The sequence below is a fragment of the Chelonoidis abingdonii genome, chromosome 1, assembly GCF_003597395.2.
Source record: "Chelonoidis abingdonii isolate Lonesome George chromosome 1, CheloAbing_2.0, whole genome shotgun sequence".
Lineage (NCBI taxonomy): Eukaryota > Metazoa > Chordata > Testudines > Testudinidae > Chelonoidis > Chelonoidis abingdonii.
The window spans coordinates 333991375-334010852 of NC_133769.1; the positions used below are offsets into that span (position 1 = coordinate 333991375).

A 19478-nucleotide genomic window follows, 5' to 3' on the forward strand; every position below is an offset into this window, starting at 1 on the left:
TGGGATTTGGCTAGTACGTATTTGCCTTAAACTGGCAAAGGAATCAAGCAGAATCAAAACAAACCATGACTAACTGCTGCGTAGGGGCTACTCTGCAAAGCTAAACTCTATAACGTCAGAGAAGGGCACAGCGCCACACACCACAGAATTGTGAGAGATGCTAGGCTACAATACAAAATGTCCAGAAGCTAAGAACAACTTAGAAAGGGGAAGAGTTTAGTAAGAATTACAGTAGGGTTTTTCATTACATAAACAAGACACAAACAGACATACTGTTTGGCAAACACCATACATACAGGAATTGCCTTTTATCTATAAATATATGTTATATTCATATATATCTTGTGACATTTAACAAAGGATAATATAGCAAAAGAATTAAAATTGCTATGGAAATTAAAATGCTAAACATCTTGATTCATGTGATTAAAGTGTAAACCTTAACATTGCAGTGACAGGATTCTGCATGGCATTTATATTCTTTTTAAAAGGTACATTATTGGCATTAAAAACACAGACAGCATCCCTTTAAAGGTGGCAATGGGACATATAAACAAGGAAAAATTGAAACAAAAAGCAAAGAAATTAATTTGAACTTTTTCTAAAGTCTGACAATAATAAGATCTAGAAGACAAGGCTATAATGTATACAAGCCAGGCAGTTGTCTTCATCCCTATCATTTACAATTTTAGAGTCAAGCATGCATTTAAAAAGAAGAAAAAAAAATACTTTTCCTCAGTACAGTTCTCCATCTAGTGGTCAAACAAAAAACAAAATAAGGAAAAAAAATTCCATAAGCAGAATCATTTGCTATATCATTTTATTTAAACTATGTTATTTATAATAAAGTTACTGACAAAAAACTATTTCCACATCAATAAATTTGCAAGCATTTTGTAATAAAACAATGAATTTTCCACAAAGTGTTGACACCCTCTCTTGTGGATAATTAAAACACAAAGATTTAAGGTCTTTCCAGTATTTCCATTTTAATTTACATAATCTAAGATTTCTTATATAAAAGACAAGAGGTCTACAGAGTCAACTCAAAACATTTTATTATGCATTGTACTAAAACTTGAGGGTCTAGACTATTAGGAAATATAAAACCTGAATGATCTTATGGTTAAATGTGATTTATGGTTAGAAACAAGTGTTAAAACTGCAGTATGTTACTCAATGGATGTGCAGCCAGTAGGCATTCAGTGTCAAAGCCACTTAGTTTTCTGAGAAAGTTTATACTATTTTTTTACTCCTGTTTGCTCTGAAAAAGCAATACAATATTGTGAAAGTAAGCTGGATTCTGTTTGGCTGAAGTAGCTACAGAAACATCACATTAATCTCCTATTTGCACAATTTTTATACCTGAGTGATGTTGGGGGGGGGGGGAGATAGGAATGGAGCATTATTTCTTGAGTATTCTGATGTTTAGACCCCTAATATCCAGCAATCTTAAAAGTGTGTATCCTCTTCTTCTTTAGCAACTTGAACTCAGGCAAATGCTTTGACCCTACAAAGGGCTTAGAAAGAGGAGACATCCCTTCCTCAGAAACCTTACCGAGAGACAACAAATACCAAGCAGTAAACACTCTAAAACTTAACAGTATTATTCATTTGAAACAAAGCCTTCAATCAAACTTCAGAGAATTAAATCATTTTAACCTCATCCAGCTTTCTCCTTTTAGGATAGGTCAGACATGAAGTTGCTTAAAAAGAAAATTCCCAGATACGAATACAGCTTTCCTTCTTCTAGATTGTTAAGACATATAACAGTGTAATGTTAATAGCTGTGAGTACCATCTCCAAGAGAAAGAAAGATGAACTATATACAGATTCTGGGCTTATCTATACAGCTAGTTAACACGCAGCAAGCCAGGCCTGCCACACATTAATTGACCATGTGAATCCTGTTGCCATGCGCTAGGAAACTTCTGATACACAGCAAAACGGGATCAACGTGGTCAGTTAGTATCTGTCAGTCTCACACATGGAACATTCACTGCCCAACTTGCTGTGCACTAACTAGTTATTTAGACACAGCCTGTGAGTCCATAAGGAAAGACGTTATGGAGTCACAGCTTGCAGCAATCTGTTCACGACTAGATGTGTTCTCTGGGCACTTCAGAAAAACATGTACTGATGGCCAAGTTGCTGTTCTGCAAATTTCCTCATATTTGTTCATTCTATCTTTGATGTTGCCACCTATCTGATTGATAGCACAGGAATATCCACAACTGGGTCTGCTCCTCTTGCTTCAGACTTTGCAATGGCTTGTCACTGAGGTTTTTAAGCTTTTTACCCCTAGAATGCAAAGTGGCAATGCATTACGAGGTTACTTTAATTTCCACTGGTCACTGGTAGACAGATTTCCATAGCTCTTCTACTGGTCAATTCATGCCATTCAACTTCCCTGGAGTGCCTGGGATTTGGATAGAGGTCTGATGACGACCTTATCTGGGTGGAAGGTTTGAATATTCTCATTCCATGGATATTGCATATATTTCCAAATCTCTCCTAGTCAAAGTCATATTGATTAAGAAGCAAGATTTGGAAGTAAAAATACAGAGAGACTGACCCCAGCAGCTTGAATGGGTATCTCAGTGCCTTAAAAAAATAACTAAGGCTCCAAAGAATGTGAACAACAAACATGTTGCCCTCGGAAATATGGAATCATGTCAGTGGCTAGCACAGCCAGTAAAGTTTTTGTTTTTTATTTTTTTTGTAGCTGATCAAGTGCATAATAGACAAAGTGTGTTTCTTGACAGCATTTGCTTTGAAACCCATAGATAAGCAGCCTTGCAAAAATTCCGTGTGTTTAACTTCTGTTGACTTTGCTTAGAAGTCTTTCATAATACCAGTTTCTGAACTTTGTTCATATTTTCTCTTTCAATGACTTTAATTTATTCCAGGAAGCTAGGAATGTGTTAGTATCTTTGTGACTATCAAAGGGAGCACCAATTCATCCCTCACAAACTCTCAGTTAATCATAGCATGTTAGTATTTAGTGCACGATTCCACTCCCCCTCACGTCAGAAGACTTATATTGGACCAATTACTGGAGGTGATCTGCATTGGGATTATGTCCAAGAACCATTGCCTCCATGCCCTTTGGGGCCAATCAGCATCATTACAGCTTGTTCTACTGCAATCTTTTTATAGTAATTCCCAGGAAAGAAGTACAGTTATACCAAAGGTGATGTTTGGAAGAGAAGATCTATCACTGTCACTGGATCTCTCTGCTTGTTGAGGGGAAAAAATATTTGAGTCTGTTTGGAGTCTTGACTTGACCCGTTCACCCGGGTCAAAGACCTGGACAACACTGCTGGCTCCCAATCCTGCCAAGACATTACCAACGAAGATAGCCCTATCCTTGGTATATAGGACTCAAATTGATTTTATGTGGCTTCTGCCCAGCTCAACAGTTTACTGTCCTTATTGTGTCGTGTGGACAACTTATGTACCATCACCTCAGTGTTCTCAATTATGACTAGTGTGTGCACACGGTACAGATATATCTAGAATTTTAAGCACAAGCTGGATTGCCCCAAGTTACAACCAGTTTATGTTCCTTTTTCAACTCTCGGTCTGCCTACACTCCCTGTGTAATTTGGTAGTTCAGATTAACTCTATGGGGAGGCATGCATCCATTGTTAGTATTACTCCAATGGTACCACAGATGCATGCCACCTCTGTAGAAATCATCAGAACTATCAGCAACAGTCTGACACTGAGAAGTTAGGCTGATTTAAATTTTTCTGGGTGGCTCCTCCTATTTATTGTGGGCCCATTAAGGTGGCGGCCCTCCACTTTGTACTTAAGGCTGGAATATGAGCGGCTCTGCACCTTTACAGCTTTCTCTTAGGGAATCATACCACATGAGGAGTTAATAGCATGCCCTGAGCCTATCTTAGAAATCTTATTTGTACCAGTTTTGCAACTGACAGTGTGTATGTTTATACTTCACATTCCTTATGGCAGCATGCTGAATACATACGCTGCATGCCCCCCTAGCAGGGGCACAGATAACACTATAGACAGCGAAGCACTGCTTAGGCAAGTAAAGACACATGAAATCCTTTGGGTACATACCCTAGACCACTCTCTACATGCCCAAGTAATTCCTCTCCTGTCGACACTGCCATGTTTAACCATGTAGTATCCCGCTGCCTTCCCACTGCCTGAGCCTTTCACCACCACAGTGAAAGTAGCTGGGAGCGGCTTGGATTAGTTTATGGATGCTTGTCCTGCAACTCTGAGGGATAACAATTTGTCTTTGTGCCAATGAGTGTCCTCCCTCAAAACTCTTGATTACCCCGGGTTTGAGTTAGCCCTCCCTCATACATGAGCAAATTTCTGACACCTCTTTCCTAAGAAATGTCTCTGAGTTTTGTTGTTTGGTACAAGAGACTAGTCTGTTCCCCCCGTTCCTCCTGTTCCAGCAGCACCTGCTGGGAACACAGCTGCACTTGCAATGGTCATAAAAGGATTACTTCTCTGAAAAAGACTACTTAAATTCCTTCTGTGATGCCTTATGGAAGGCAGGTAGCATCTTATACATATCCATCACCTCCATTACAGCTCTGACTTTTACTTCCCTGTGCAGTTTTTTGCTTGAATATTTAGAGGCAGTTTAACTATTACGTATATGCATTTACTTTCCACAGTCTAAGCCAACAATGTTTCCTAACCCAATATACTGGACACCACTGATGAGAGCAAGCAGCATGAGCCCCAGAATTCATCTGCTGTAAAAGAGGCATCCAAAGATATATCCAGAAGAACTAATTTAATTTCTACTTGTTGGTTGAATAGAATCTTCCAGTTCATCAGTCAGGCCAGTTTAGCTTGAGAACAGTATGAAGTGGTAGAGGCTTGTAGTGAAGATCCTTTAGAGTCAATCATCTCTCAAGTATGGCCTCCTATCCACAATCATCTCTCAAGGATGGCCTCCTATCCACAATCATCCTGTTCAGGGACGCCTTGAGTAAGAATTCCCCCTCTAAGGATTCAGCTGTGTTTTGGGATATGTCTATAATGCACATTAAGCCCGGGCTCTGACTCAGGTTTGAGCCCAAGCCCTGCTTCCGTCCACATACAAATCAGTTTGACTCAGTTCCGCAAGCACTCAGGACCTGGGTCACAGGAACCTGTGAGAGGGGTGGATCAGAGCCCATGTGTCATAAACAGATAGCTAAGGGTTAATGTTTCTTTTACCTGTAAAGGGTTAACAAAGGGAACCACACACCTGACCAGAGGACCAATCAGGAAACTGGATTTTTCAAAGCTCAGGGAGGGAATTTTTTGGGTGTGTGTCTTTTGTCTGTGTCTCTGGTCTGTGCTCTCTCGACTATGAGAGTGATCTCTATCTCTAGGCTTTTCTAATCTTCTGTTTCCAAGTGTAAGTATAAAAGGTAGAAGACATAGGTTTTTATATTGTTTTTGTATTTACATGTGTGTAGTTGCTGGAATGTTTTAAATTGTATTTCTTTTTGGATAAGGCTGTTATTCATGTTTTCTTTTAAGCCAATAACCCTGTATTATTGTCACCTTGATACAGAGAATATTTTTATGTCTTTTTTCTCCTTTTTTATATAAAGTTTTCTTTTAAGACCTGTTAGATTTTTCCTAGTTGGAACTCACCAGGGAATTGGTGGGAGGAAGGAAACAGAGGGAAGGGAAAATCTCTTGGTGTTAGAGTTGCAAAGCTTGCATTTGCAGGGACTCTTAGTGAGTGTGAAAAAACTTGATCTCTCTGTGTTTGCATTTCAAGGACTTGAAACACGGTAATCTCCTAGTGTACCCAGGGCGGGAAGATCTGGAGGAAGTAAAGAGGGGGAAGGGAAGTGGGTATTTCCCTTTGTTGTAAGACTCAGGGCATCTGAGTCTTGGGGTCCCCCAGGAAGGTTTGGGGAGACCAGAGTGCGCCAGACACTGGGATTCTGGCTGTGGCAGCGCTATCAGATCCAAGCTGGTAATTAAGCTTGGAGGTTTCATGCAGGCACCCACATTTTGGATGCTAAGGTTCAGAATTGGGACTTATGCTTATGACACCATGTCCCACTGTGACTTGGGTCCAAGCCCTGTCATTTTGCAACGTGGATGCACCTCAAGCTGTGGACCCAAGTCAGAAGGTTTAAGGAGTGCAATATTAGCATGGCTGTAAACCCGGGTTTAAAAAGCAGTGTGAACGCTCAAGCGTGGGCTTGGAACACTAAGAACCACACGTGCAGGTCCCACGGAACCACATTTATGGTGCAGTGTAGACATACCCTCAACTGAACAGCAATAGCTGCACCTAAGTTTACCAAAGTTACATTGACCTTTCTATTCTTTAGGAGCAAACAGGACTTTTGAAGTTATCTGATTGTTCTACTTGGGTATTCACATTCTGTATTTATTATATACATGTTGGCTGCTGGGACACTGGGACATTATCCAGGTACAATCTGGCCTACTGAACAGCTGTGTCCCCTCAATTTTCCAATCTGGGGAACCTTTTACATTGCTTCACTGAGAGAGCAACCATTCCTGGCCTGTTCACACATAGCCTCTAGCGTGTAAATTACTCCCAGCTATACTTTATGAGTGCTTAGCAAGCCACTCATGAATTACATTGCAGAGTGACACCAACAAATCTCAATCCCAGACTTGTCCCCAGAAATAATGCATCTTGTACTGCCCAGCTCTTTCCTTCTGGAAAATACAAGCTCACAGAAAGTCCACATCACGTTATATTAAAAAAAATGATGCACAAATCCTGTTACCTCAAATGAAGTTTTTCAAACATTTCAATCCAAATTCACTGGTTTAGACAAAACAATAAAACAAGTTTATTAACTACAGAAAGATAAATTTTAAATTATTACAGGTAATAAGGCATAAAAGGAGAATTGGTTACAAAGAAATAAAAGGTAAAATACAAACTAATATCTAATTTAACAAGTTAAGTGAACAAAGCAAAAGGCTCTCTCTCTCACCACTTGTTCTCTTGCAGTTTTACTGACTGGATCTTTCAGCCAGGATCCCTCCCAGTCCAATGGTGCTTTCTTTGTCTTTCGAATGTTGTAGGTGCAATGAGTAAAGATGAAAGGAGATAATTTGTAGCTTGTGGTGGGTCTGTTATGAGTAATCACAGCTTACTGACTTTTCTGGCTGATGTTATGGAACGTAGGAAGGTAATTTTAAATGAAAGATGAGATGCACAACATCAGGCTAAAGGTTTGAAGGGAGGTCTGGTGAGAGAGCAAAGAACAAAAATGAGGCCCCACTGGGATGAGAGTTTCACCAATGGTCGGAAGGATCAAAGATGCCCCTTCAAAAATCTAGTTATTGCAGGATGAGAAGAGTGTGTGTGGTTGTCAACAGGAGAATGAAAATTTGTTGTGACAAATTTTCATGGAGAATGAACTCTGACTGCTGCCAAATGAACCCAAAGGGAACCTAAAGAAAGACCCAAAGTTTTAAGGATAAGCAGATATGCCAGAATATAAGGGATCCCAGTTATCATTGACCTCAACAAGAAAAACGTTTCCATTTATCTGAAAAACATCTGCTGGTAGAATCTTTCCTACTTTAATTGAAAATAGATTGCACCACTCTAGAACATGATGCAACAGTTCCGGGTTAGGGTGCCTGAAGATGTCCTTATGTTATGTCAGAAGGTCCAGAAATGGACGGATTCTTATGGGCCAACAACATGACAGCTTCAGTATATCTGTGAACCAGAACTGTTTCGGTAAATTGGATGAAATAAGGAAGGCTCAAGCTTTGTCATGACAAATTTTCCATAGAATCTATGGTAGTCTTGGGTGTCAGTGTGAGGAAAGGGATCCCCACTCAAACTCTCTTTGGCTTTATCCACTGGACAAAAAGACTCTGGAACCTTAAACAGAGCTGTCATTTTGGCACTGGTGTTGCCACACTATGGTGAGTAGGCAGACAGAAACCAGGTTTTCAGACAAAGATGCAGCCTGAGAAATGTTTCACATGTGTGCATGAGGCCACAAGCTGAGGAGGGACAGGCATGTTCTGATGGATATCCAGGGCCTGAAGACGACCCAGGGAATAGAATCTCTCGATAGAAAGACTCTTGTTGCGGTACAATCCAAGGTCATTTCTATGATGTTTGCAGACCTCGTAGGGGTCAACATGGACTTCTCATGGCTGACACAAACTTCTAAAGAAGGACATAGGCGGAACAGGAATCAGGCTGACAACTGGACTTCCTCATATGATCTGCTCATTAGGAGCCAATGGGAAGACAGTGAACTCATTCCTTCTCATCCAAGCTCCCAACACTGAAAATTTTTTTCGTAAAGACTCTGGGTGCTGTGGCTAGTACAAACAGAAGAACCCAGAATTGGTAATGGTCTTGACCAAAGAGGAACCCGAGGATCCTTCAGTGGGATGGGGAAATGTCTATGTGAAAGTATGCCAAGACAAGGCAGGGTTTTATTGGACTAACTTCTATTGGTGAAAGAATAGCTTTCAAGCTACACAAAGTATGTGTCTTTCATGTCCAGAGCCACCCACCATGTGCCCTCGTCTAGGGAGTGAATTATTGATGCCAATGTGATCATGCAAAATTTTAATTTTTAGATGAATATATTTAATCAGTGCAGGCTGAGAATACGTTTGCACCTCCTATTCTGAGAACTAAGAAGTATGGGGAGTAGAATCCTTTCCCCTGATGTTGAGGTGGAACTTCTTCTATGGCTCCCCAGTAAAGAAAGGAATCCAGTTCTCGAAAGAATTTCCTCATGAGCCTGGTTCCTGAAAAGGAAATAGGGAGGGGGTTTGTGGGTAGGAGTTGACAGAAACATAATCAGACAGCCACAATGAATCATTTCCAGTACCTATATGTTGGTTGTTAAGCGTCCTCCACTTGCAGGAAAATTTGCTGAGGCGGCCATCAAAAAACTGAGAGGGGAGGATGATGTGGCATCAATAAAGAGATACGATCTCAGCAGTCTCATCAAAAGAAATTCTTTGTTTGAAGGTTAAAGCGAGGTGAGGCAGTGGATGTTGCAGGACCTGTGTGTCTGTGCCTGCGCACACTGTGTCACTTATGTGGTGATTCCCAGTGATGCTGGTAGTAAAAAGGTTGAGGGGGCTGTCTCACTCTGTATCCTTGCAATGCTGTCTCATAGAGGAAAGGGTATAAATGCCCAGAGAGTGAAAAGTTGTTCTTGAGTCCCTGAGGGAGTGGAGAGGTTCATCCGTCTTCTCTTGGAACAAATTAACTGTATCAAAAGGCAGATCCTGAATGGTGCCCCTCACCTCCCTAGGGAAACCTGAGGATTGTAACTAGGAAGGTCAGTCATTCCTGTGAACACAACATCTGCAGCATATACTGCAGCTTGGAGGGAAGTTTTGGCCACCAATTTGCCCTTATTAATTAAGGAGTGGAAGTGGGCTCTATCTTCCTAAAGCAGCTTGTCATTAAAATCTAAAAAAACTTCATATAATTGGTAAAAATCATATTTAGCTAGATGAGCCTTGAAATTCAAAATCCTGAATTGGGGAGAGATGGAAGAAAAGATCTTTCTTACTCCAGGAGATTCAGCCATTTTGCACCTTTTTTTGAGGGAATCGTTTTAAGGCATTGCAGCTCGGATCTTTCAGGGGCTGCTTGTACCACCAAGAAGTTAGACGGTGGGTACAAGAATAGAAACTCTCTCCCCTTGGATGGAACAAAGTACTGCTACTAGGCCCTCTTTAAGGTGGGAGCACAAGACACAGGAATGTGCCATACCATTTTTTCTCAATCCACAAAGACCTCATTTATCAGGCGGGTACTTGACTGGGGCCTGAGTGCTGTAAAATGCCTCACAATCTATGCTGGAGCTCCTGAACTTCAAGTTATATTTGCAGCCTGGATGCCACCCTGTGTAGGAGGAGTTCCTGATATTGCCTGAATTCATCAACCAGAGACCATGAAGATAGGGTAACTGCCTCATGAGGAGATGATGATGAAATTGCTCCCAGAACCACTAGATCCAGATCATCTTTGTCCTCCAAACACTCCAATTGGACTGCTTGGCGTTGGCCAGTAGATGGTAATTAAATTTAATGTGCCAATCTGGATGCCCCAATAGTACCAGTATGAGAGATTAAGGATGGAACAGCAAGATTTTTTTGGTTTGGTTTAAAGATTTTATATCAAAAGGGCTCTACTACAAACTGAAATTTGAATCCTACTATTTGCTCTACTTGCAGAAAGAATTCTGGGCAGGGTTTGCAAGATTAGGGTTAAATCTGATCATTGCATCAAAGGATCAAACATACAATATGCCTCTAAATCCTAATGATCTAGTCTACGTCTCACAACCATATAGAAGCACTGGAGATGACTCCTGACAGACATTTACTTTAGTGTTTATTTTGATATCCTATTGTTCCATAGGTGGTGTGACAGCATTCCAAATGGGTTGTCTCATCAATTGTGGCATTCTGTGACAACATACTCCCTAGGTAGCAAAACTTCACACTTGAGAGGAGCATTGCTGATCTTAATTGGGTAGACATGTCCATTCCCCAGCATAGACTGGTACTATACTTCAGTTTTCTTTAGGCTGATTGTGAAACTAAAATGACTGACTGACCAAGTGACATGATCAGTTATAAACTAAACATCCTCAAGCAAGCAACCAGTGCACAGATTCTGGGTCATCTTCCCCAGGCAGTGCCATCCAACAATTAATGATAATGAATACCTATCAAGACAGCAAACTATAGCTTGAAAGGGACTTTCATAATTTATTTCTGTGTAAAAATGATTTCCCGGTGACTTTTCTTTTTTCTTTGCAGTGTTGTAGTAACTATGTTGGTCCCATGGGATACGAGAGATAAGGTAGGTGAGGTAATACCTTCGACTGGATCAACTTCTGTTGATGGCAGGTACAAGCTTTCAAGCTTTATACGGAAGAAAAGGAAGCGCTCTCTGAAGTTCAACACCTTATAACTTCTGCCAACAGAAGTTGGTCCAGTCAAAGATATTACCTCACCTATCTTCTTTCAAAAGTCTAAACAACAGGGTGGACTGATTTAAACCAAATTTAAATTACCAATTTTAAAGATTTAAATCAGAAAACCTTAATATAAAGTGATTTTTCATTTGTGCAACTTATTTTCCTAAAGAAAGGTTGATTTTCACTGGCTAAAAACTATTAAAACATGTTGATTTGCACTAAATTTGGTGCTTCTTTTTGCTAACCAGAAGGATACACTTATATTCTATACACATTTAAACAATTGCACATCTTAACTTACTTTTATTCACATTCTTAATTTTTACATATTTGTTATGTTAGATAATGGTGAATTATGCATTTGGCATTCACTAAATTATTAATTTTTTACTTATGATTTGTAAGTAAAAAATGGAAATTCAAATTCAGCTAAAAATGCACAAAAACAACATTTAAATGTTTTTAAATGATTATTAAATAAAACTACAATACCTTAAATGCGTTGGATACATAAGAAAAGTTTCTCAAAACATGTTTTGCATTTAAAACCAAATGATTTAATAAAATAAAGAAAGTATTCTCTATAGCTAGCGAACTGAACTGACTGTTTCTGGCCACCATCTCCATCAAGAATTTGTAACTAATAGATCGCATCCTCTCATACCTATATTTTATTCAGACTGGAAGATGAAAACAAGATTTCCTGCTTTTTCAATACCCAATTGGTTTGTCGACTATGAATACATGAGTCATCAAATTGAATTAGCTGAATAAACTGAAAGGAAGAAAATATCCTCCTTGCATCTACAGAAGAGAACACTGCTGTCAAAAGCAAGTTTAGCACTTCAACAAATTCTGGTTTCAGGCACGTAGCCAGTGACTTCCATCAGTTCAGTGGTTTCACTTTCTTCCAAATTTAACAGCAAACATCTATTGCTTATATTGTTTTTCATATAATTCAAACAATGTTAATAGAATTATAATAATTTTAGGCCTTAACAGGCTGTCAATTTTGGGGGGGCGCTGTTCCAGCTCAATACTGCTGAATACGGTAGTATTTTATATATATTTTAACATGAAAACTTTCATCATCAATAAGCAAAGGTAAACAGACTACAGTAAAAATACACTAAATGAGATCAAAACCATAAAAAAAGAAAAAACATACCTTCACTACAGAATGGTCTTTTGATACCAGAGAAATTCACCATTTCATGCAGTGTTTTCTCCTCTTGGCAGTATTCACAGTATGTAACTATGCAGTGCAGTTTCTTATAATCATCTGAACAAGTTCTGCCGCAGAACTGGTATACTTTATTCTAAACATAAAATAAAGTATAAAAAAGGGGTTAAGTATTAAGATTGGCATAGAGCAACTTTTAAACAAGAATATGCCTTTAATACTGAAATGCTTAAAAATGTGTCATGAGCAAAGATGCAAGTATATACAAGGTAGTGTGACCTTTACCAATAGAGGTAAAAAGCTTTTGATTAAACTAACACTCAATGCTACAGAAGGTATTTGTCATTAAGTATTTCACATGGAGAAAGTAACAACCGGGAAAGAATACATATTGGTGAATCTTAAAAAAAAGCACATTTCCTTTAGCTATTTTCCTCTTTTTCAATTTACAGGCAAGTTTCAAGATGGTCTAAGATCAGCTATAATCTCTAAAGCGGAGTATCTGAATAAGAGATGAAGATAACTGTAGCTTACCTGCACTATAATTGTTATTCTTCAAGATGAGGAAACAGACGTGAGGTCCACTCGTATGCATGCGGCACTGCGCCGAAGCAATTTGCTTAGACGTACCCATCGGGGCTGCACACATGCCCTCTGGCCCCTCACAGCCCACCCAGGGCTATTTAAGGTTGGCACCACTCTGACCCCACTCAGTTCCTTTGCACTGGAATCCAAGACTGGAGACTTCAGTATAGAGAGGACAGAGGGTGGATCATAGAATACATGTCTGCACCCATATCTCGAAGAAAAACAGTTACAGAGCAGGTAGATAACCACTTTTTCTTTGAGTAGTTGCAGATATGTATTCCATCAAGATGAGTCACAAGCAGTAATGGAAGGAGATGGGGTTCAGAATCTTCTTAATAGCAACTACAGAACTGCCCTTCCAAAGTTTGCATCTGATCAAGATGCAGTTCTAACAGTGTAGTGTTTGGTAAAAGGATGTATGGAAGACAAGCTTGCACCCCAGAAAATATTAAATATCAACTTACTTACTGTAACTGGAGTTTTTTTTTTGAGATCTATGGTCCCTATCTGTATCCCACACATTGGTATACATGTGCACCATATGCCTGAGTTAAGAAGTTTTTCCAAGCAGCATCCGTTGACCCACACGTGCGCAGTATCTCCCCTTGTGCTCCTGACGAAGGATATAAGGGGAAGTGCAAGTTGATGCCACTCCAGTTACTCCCCTTACTGCAATATAATCAAGTCTGAAGCAGAGGAGAAGAAGGGCAAGCAGTGGAATACAGAAAGAGGCCACACATTTCAATAAGCCTCCAGTTACAGTTAAGTAACCACCTCTTCTTCAAGTGCCGGTCCCTATGGGTATTCCACACATGGGTGACTTGCAAACAGTGATCAGAGTGGAGGAGGATGTGCAGATGCTGGTAGCAGAGCTGTTTGTAATACAGCCCTTCCTATTGCTGCATTCACACTTGAGTCAGGGCATAGGGTGCTGTAAACATGTGGAGAGATCACCAAGTTGCAGCTTTGCAAATCTCCTGCAATGGGATCTGATAAGGATGCTGTGGAGGCTGATTGGGCTTGCATTGAGTAAGCTGTAACACCCCACGGAGGGGAAGGTTTGCTATCTTATAGCATTCTAGTATACATCCTGAAACCCCCTTAGAAATTCTCTGGAAGGATACGGCTAGGCCCCTTGATCTTTCTGTTATTGCAACAAAGTCTCAGAGACTTTCTAATGGGCTTAGTTCTCTGCAGGTAAAACTCCAGGGCATATCTGATGTCAAGGGAGTACAGTTTCTTGTCCCCAGGAGAAAAATGAGGTTTTAAGCCTAGTCTACACTGGGGGGGATGATCAATCTAAGTTACACAACTTCAGCTACAGGAATAACGTAGCTGAAGTCGACGTACTTAGACCTATTCACCGTGGTGTCTTCACTGCCTGAGTCGACTGCTGCCACTCCCCCATCAACTCTGCCTGCACCTCTCGTGGTGGCAGAGTACAGGAGTCGATGGGAGAGCACTCAGGAATCGTTTTATCACATCTAGACTAGACACGACAAATTGACCCCCACTGGATCCATCGCTGCCCGCCAATATGGCAGGCAGCGTAGAGATACCCACAGAAAACATAAGTAAGTGAATTGATTGGTTGATATGGAATTTGGACACAATCTTGGGGAAGAATTTGGGATGTAGCCAAAGGGAGACCTTCTCCTTGTGCAATACTGTGAAAGGAGGGTCTGCCATCGTGGCTGATGGCTCACTGACTCTCCTAGCCAAAGAACACTACTTTCATGGTGAGGTAAGCCATGGCATAGGTTTCCATAGATTTGAAGGGTGGCCCTGGGAGAATTGACAGGATGATGTTAATGTCCCACTGAATCCTGGACTACTTGATGGGTGGGAAGTTTCTGATCAAGCCTTTCATAAAGAGTACGGTCATCGGGTGCATGAAGACAGAGCATCCCTACACCAGGGGAAGGAAGGTGCTAAATGTTGGTAGGTGTACACGAAGTGAGCTAAGGGATAAACCTGGTGTTTTTAGGGCAAGGAAATAATCGAGGATAACCAGAATGTCTACCGTGGTGAGGGAATGGTGGTAGCGGCACACTCAAGAAGAGGGGCATCATTTAGGTTGGTAATATGTTCTTGAAGACTCTTTCCTGCTCTAGTTAAGGAGTACCTGGACCAAGGCAGAGTATGAGTGTGCTATGTCTGACACGCACCCGAACACCAAGCCATGAGGTGTAGGGAGCTCAGGTTAGAAAGCCTGAGCTCCCGCAGTCTTCTGTCAGGAGAACCTGGAATAGGCCAATCCTGAAGGGTTGGTGTGTGGACAGAACTGTGTTGGCCAATAGGGTGTTAGGAGAAGGATGGCAGCTTCATCTTGGCAAATCTTCCAGAGAACCCGTGGTCTCAGAGGAATGGGGGAAAGGCATATCAGAGGCTGCCCGTCCTGGGGAAAAAGGAGAGCATCGCTGAGTCACTGCCTATGGCCACAATGGAGCAGTATTTGGGCAGCTTTCTGTTCATCTGGGATGCAAACAGATCCCATAAGGGAGTACCCCACTGCACAAAGATGTTGGTCAGACCTGTGTAGTGTATTTGCCATTCATGATCTATGTAGAGACTTCTGCTTAGTCTGTCCGCTAGGTAGTTCTGAGCAGCTAGGAGGTATGTGACCTGTATGGTAACCCGATTCCTGACACACCAGTGACACAGTATGATTACCTCAAAGCAGGAGGGGGACAAGATCTTGCTCCTCCCTGTTAGTTTATATATACCATCATGATGATATTGTCTGATAGGACTTGCAGGCAGAGGGAACGTATGAGGGGAAGGAAGGCCTTCGAGGCTAGATGGACTGTTCTGGGTTCCAGCAAGTTTATATGCAGCCTGATTTCCCATGGTGTCCACATCTCCTCGGCTGCAAGGCAGTCCAGGTGAGCAACCCTCCTGTAAGGGGAGGCCATTGGTATGGTAAAGCTGGAGGGGATTCCCACCATGACTCTGGCTGGGTTGGACTACCAACCAAGAAAGACAAGAACTTCTGAGGGAGCAATGACTCAAGAATCCATGTGATGCCTGCTAGGTCGAGTGGACCCAGGCTTGTAAACACTGCAAATGGAGCCTCGCAAAAACTGTCATACGTGCATGAGGCCATTGTACAACTAAGATTTCTAAACTACAGGATAACTATTTATAGCAAATATATACAGTAACTCTTCTAAAAATTAGAAGAGCAAAGGGAAACAGGGTTCTTACTCAGGCTACGTGGCGGTAAGAGCGAACTGTAGTGGTGCTGACCTGCACCACCCCTTATACTCTCCTGGGAAAGCACAAGGGGAGACACTGTACATGTGAGGGTCAATGGACATTGCTTGGAAAAACTTCCAGACTCAGGTGCATGGCACATATGTGTACACATGTGCGGACTACATAGAGGGACTAGCACTTGAAGAAAAAACGTTCCTGAGAAATGCGACCAAAGTCACTTGGGCCCTCAACAAATGAGCCACTAGTCTTCATGGAGATGTGCTCTGAGCAGCTCCATGTGCTGTCGTAATGCAGAAAGTAATCTAACTGTGTGGAAACCTTTTGACCCTTCATCTGATCTGCAGAAGAGACAAAAAGTTGAGGTGATGCCTTAAATGATTCAATATCAATGTTCATCTCATATCCAAGGAATGAAGATGCTGCTCATTCACATCTGAGCGAGGCTTGGTGAAACTGTGACACCACTTTTGGATACAGAGGCTCTACTATTAAGGCTTGCAGTTTACTAACTCTCCTCATAGTAAATACAGCTTTTTATTTTTATTGCTGTCTTTTGGCAAAGGAGAGACAGAGAGCAAGTTGCTAGTAGCTCAAAATGGAGGAGTCATGAGGGCAGCCAGTACAGTACTGAGGTCCCACAAGGGAACCATCTCTTTTACAGCTGGAAGGAGGAGGACAAGACCTGTTAGAAAGATCACTATCATGTACTTGGAAAATCCCAACTTCCCTTGCATCATAGGATAAAGTTCTGAGCTCGAGCTAAGATAGATCTGAGGACCTAAGTTGTAACAGCTAATCCAAAACTTCTTGAATATGTGCTTGCATCAACTGAATTCCCCAAGCCAATGACCAAACTAGGTAAACCCAGTAGAAGGATTTCTCCTATGAAACAGGACTTGCTGCACTGCTTGAGAACACTGTTGTTCCTTCTCATCTAACCATGCAGTACCCACATGATTAGGTGCAGACTGCTTGGCACTGGATGCTATATCTGACCATGGTGTTGTTTCAACAGGTAAGGAAGGAGGGGAAGAGATCTGCGAGGTCAAACCAACAGACTGAAGGTCAGAAAACCAGCACTGTCTCAGCCAAACTAGTGCAATGAGTCTGACAGGATCCAACTTCAGTTTGAGAATAACCTGAGGGACAAGTGGGATCTGGGGGATCAGGGTTGATACCCAATTCAAATGAAAGGCATTGATTAATGAGACAGACTGAGACTCCCTTGAGCGTAAAACTGACTGCATTTCTTGGGGTCTTTCATTGCAAACAGGGCAATTGTCTGAATGCCCTATTTTTTTTTGAAGTGAATCTCAGCATACAGCCCTTCACAGACCATTGGTGACTTTGGAGAAATTCCTGCAGAATGATTGACCACCTAATTCTGTGAACCTGGTAAGAGTGCAACTGTGCGAATGATGTCTTCCTCAATGCAAAAATGCCAAAACATCATGGCTTCCTAACAGAGATGGTTGGAATCAACTCCTCCCTGCCAGTTCACATACTACATTGTAGTGGTATTGTCATTAAGTATGTGAATCGCTGCACACCTTTGATCTAACCCAAAAGGCCACGCATGCATTGTCAGTCACTCAGAGCTCCAGGACACTGATATGAACGGAAACTTCCTATTCTGTTCATACACCCCTGTACTTTCAATGTCCCTAAATGCACCCTCCAACCCATTGTGGAGGCATCAATAATTATAGTCCTGGTCACTGGAGGACAGACAAAGGGAACATGGCAAGTAGGCATCCAGAAGATTGAGGACAGCAAACCAGACATTCTCCTCTAATGTCGGGAGAACTGTAGATAAGGTTACTATATGGAATCTCATATTTCTGATGTAGTTGTTGAGACCTCAGAGGTCCCGAATGTGTCTCATCCCTCCATGGGGTTTGGGGATCAGGAAATTATGGGAGCAGAATCCCTTTCCCTGAGGCAGAATGGGAACTTCCTCTGTGGCTCCCAAAGTGCAGAGTCTCAATTTGCTGTAGAAGCACTGACTCATGAAAGGGTTCCCTGAAAAGGGACAAAGTTGGGGTGTGTGAAGGGGGGTGGGAGGACAGACAGGAATTGGATGGCATAACCCAATCCTACCATGCTTAGAATCCATACATCTGTGATTATTGTTTCCTAACCACTGTAGAAAAGGGACAATCTGTCCCTAAATGGCAGGGAATTGGTATGGAAGTTGATGACTGGTATGTTGATCTCCACAGGAAAGACAATTTGATTGCCTGACTAAAATGGATGGAGGAATTGCAAATGGAGCACTTCTCCTTAATATGCCCCTCTCCCAGGCACAATACACACTGATAATGGGGACTGCTACTGGAGGTAACTACTTCACACGAGGGACAGTGCTGGAAACCTTGTGAAGGTATTGCACCATCCAAAAAAACAACTATTTAACTAATCTAACGCTAGGGGTCAACTACATATTAAAAAAAAGAGAGAACTCTCAGACTACAATATATGAGGAAAATACCTCATAAAATGCTTTAACTCAAGCCGTGGGTGGTGAGAGGGAACCTAGGAGTGTTAGGGTGGCACCACCTTTAAAAAGCCCTAGGAGGAGCTACAAGGGGCCAAAAGGAGCATGCACCACCCAGCTGATATTACTAAGCTAAGTTCTCCAGCACTGGGACGCACACATCTGAGTGGAATGCATGTCTGCAACTACTCAAAGAAGAAGCAGGCTTCAACCTCTACAGCTAAGGTGAGAAAAGAGAACTACTTTTTACTTTAAATTCTAGATCCTTTTTGCTATAGATAATATAGTATTTGAGTACATGCACATGTGTGCGCACTCACACTCTTGCAAAACTTTTTGATTCCATCAGTAAAATAAATTTAATTATAGGTTTAACATGATTCATACCCATTTTTTGCTAATTAAAACATTAAAAAGAAAAGCTATTCAAACTTTAAGGACCACCCCATGATTAAGAGGTACACATTTAAAACACAAGATAGGTTTAAAAACCTCTTCGTAAGTAACCTATTTGGCAAGTACATATAACCAGTCCCTACTTCTGCTTCAGTATAATCAAGGAACATACCTCCCACTCCAGTACTTCTGGCTTTGAACAAAAAGAACTTTTGCAATAATTGCATTTCAGCTGAATGTCACTTGGAGACACAAACTGACCATTGGTTGAAGACTGCACACTAAGAGTCTGAAAAATATAAAAACATATATACATCACTGTGGAAAATGTGTTCTACAAATTTACATTTTTCTTAATTAAAATATGTTTCATTAAAGGACACTATTAACAACAATATGGGTTTTTATATTATTGAATTCAGAAGCTTTCCTTGTAGAAGGCACAATAGATACATCTTTCCACTGGTTCTCCCCACCTCTCTCAATTGCTTTACAGGTCTTTTCCCTCATCTGCACAATCTACTACTCTTGCTCTTATTATAATCCACTTGTTTCACCTCTGATGATCTTCAGTCTTGTTTCTCCTACATTCTCATCTACTGTACTCAATGTTAAGGACCTCTTT

At 41.2% G+C, this 19478-nt stretch overlaps 1 protein-coding gene across 11 annotated transcripts in view; it reads right to left on the reverse strand.

Annotated features, from left to right (window-relative positions):
- Positions 1-19478, reverse strand: part of ZMYM2 (zinc finger MYM-type containing 2) — a 218398-nt gene that overhangs the window by 65176 nt on the left and 133744 nt on the right. For all 11 annotated transcript variants that reach the window (XM_075061682.1, XM_075061673.1, XM_075061674.1 and 8 more), the window contains 2 exons: positions 19026-19142; positions 12139-12289 (listed from right to left, as the gene is read on the reverse strand). In XM_075061682.1, coding sequence (XP_074917783.1) covers positions 12139-12289; positions 19026-19142 — 268 coding nt within the window. The remainder of the gene's footprint in view (positions 1-12138; positions 12290-19025; positions 19143-19478) is intronic.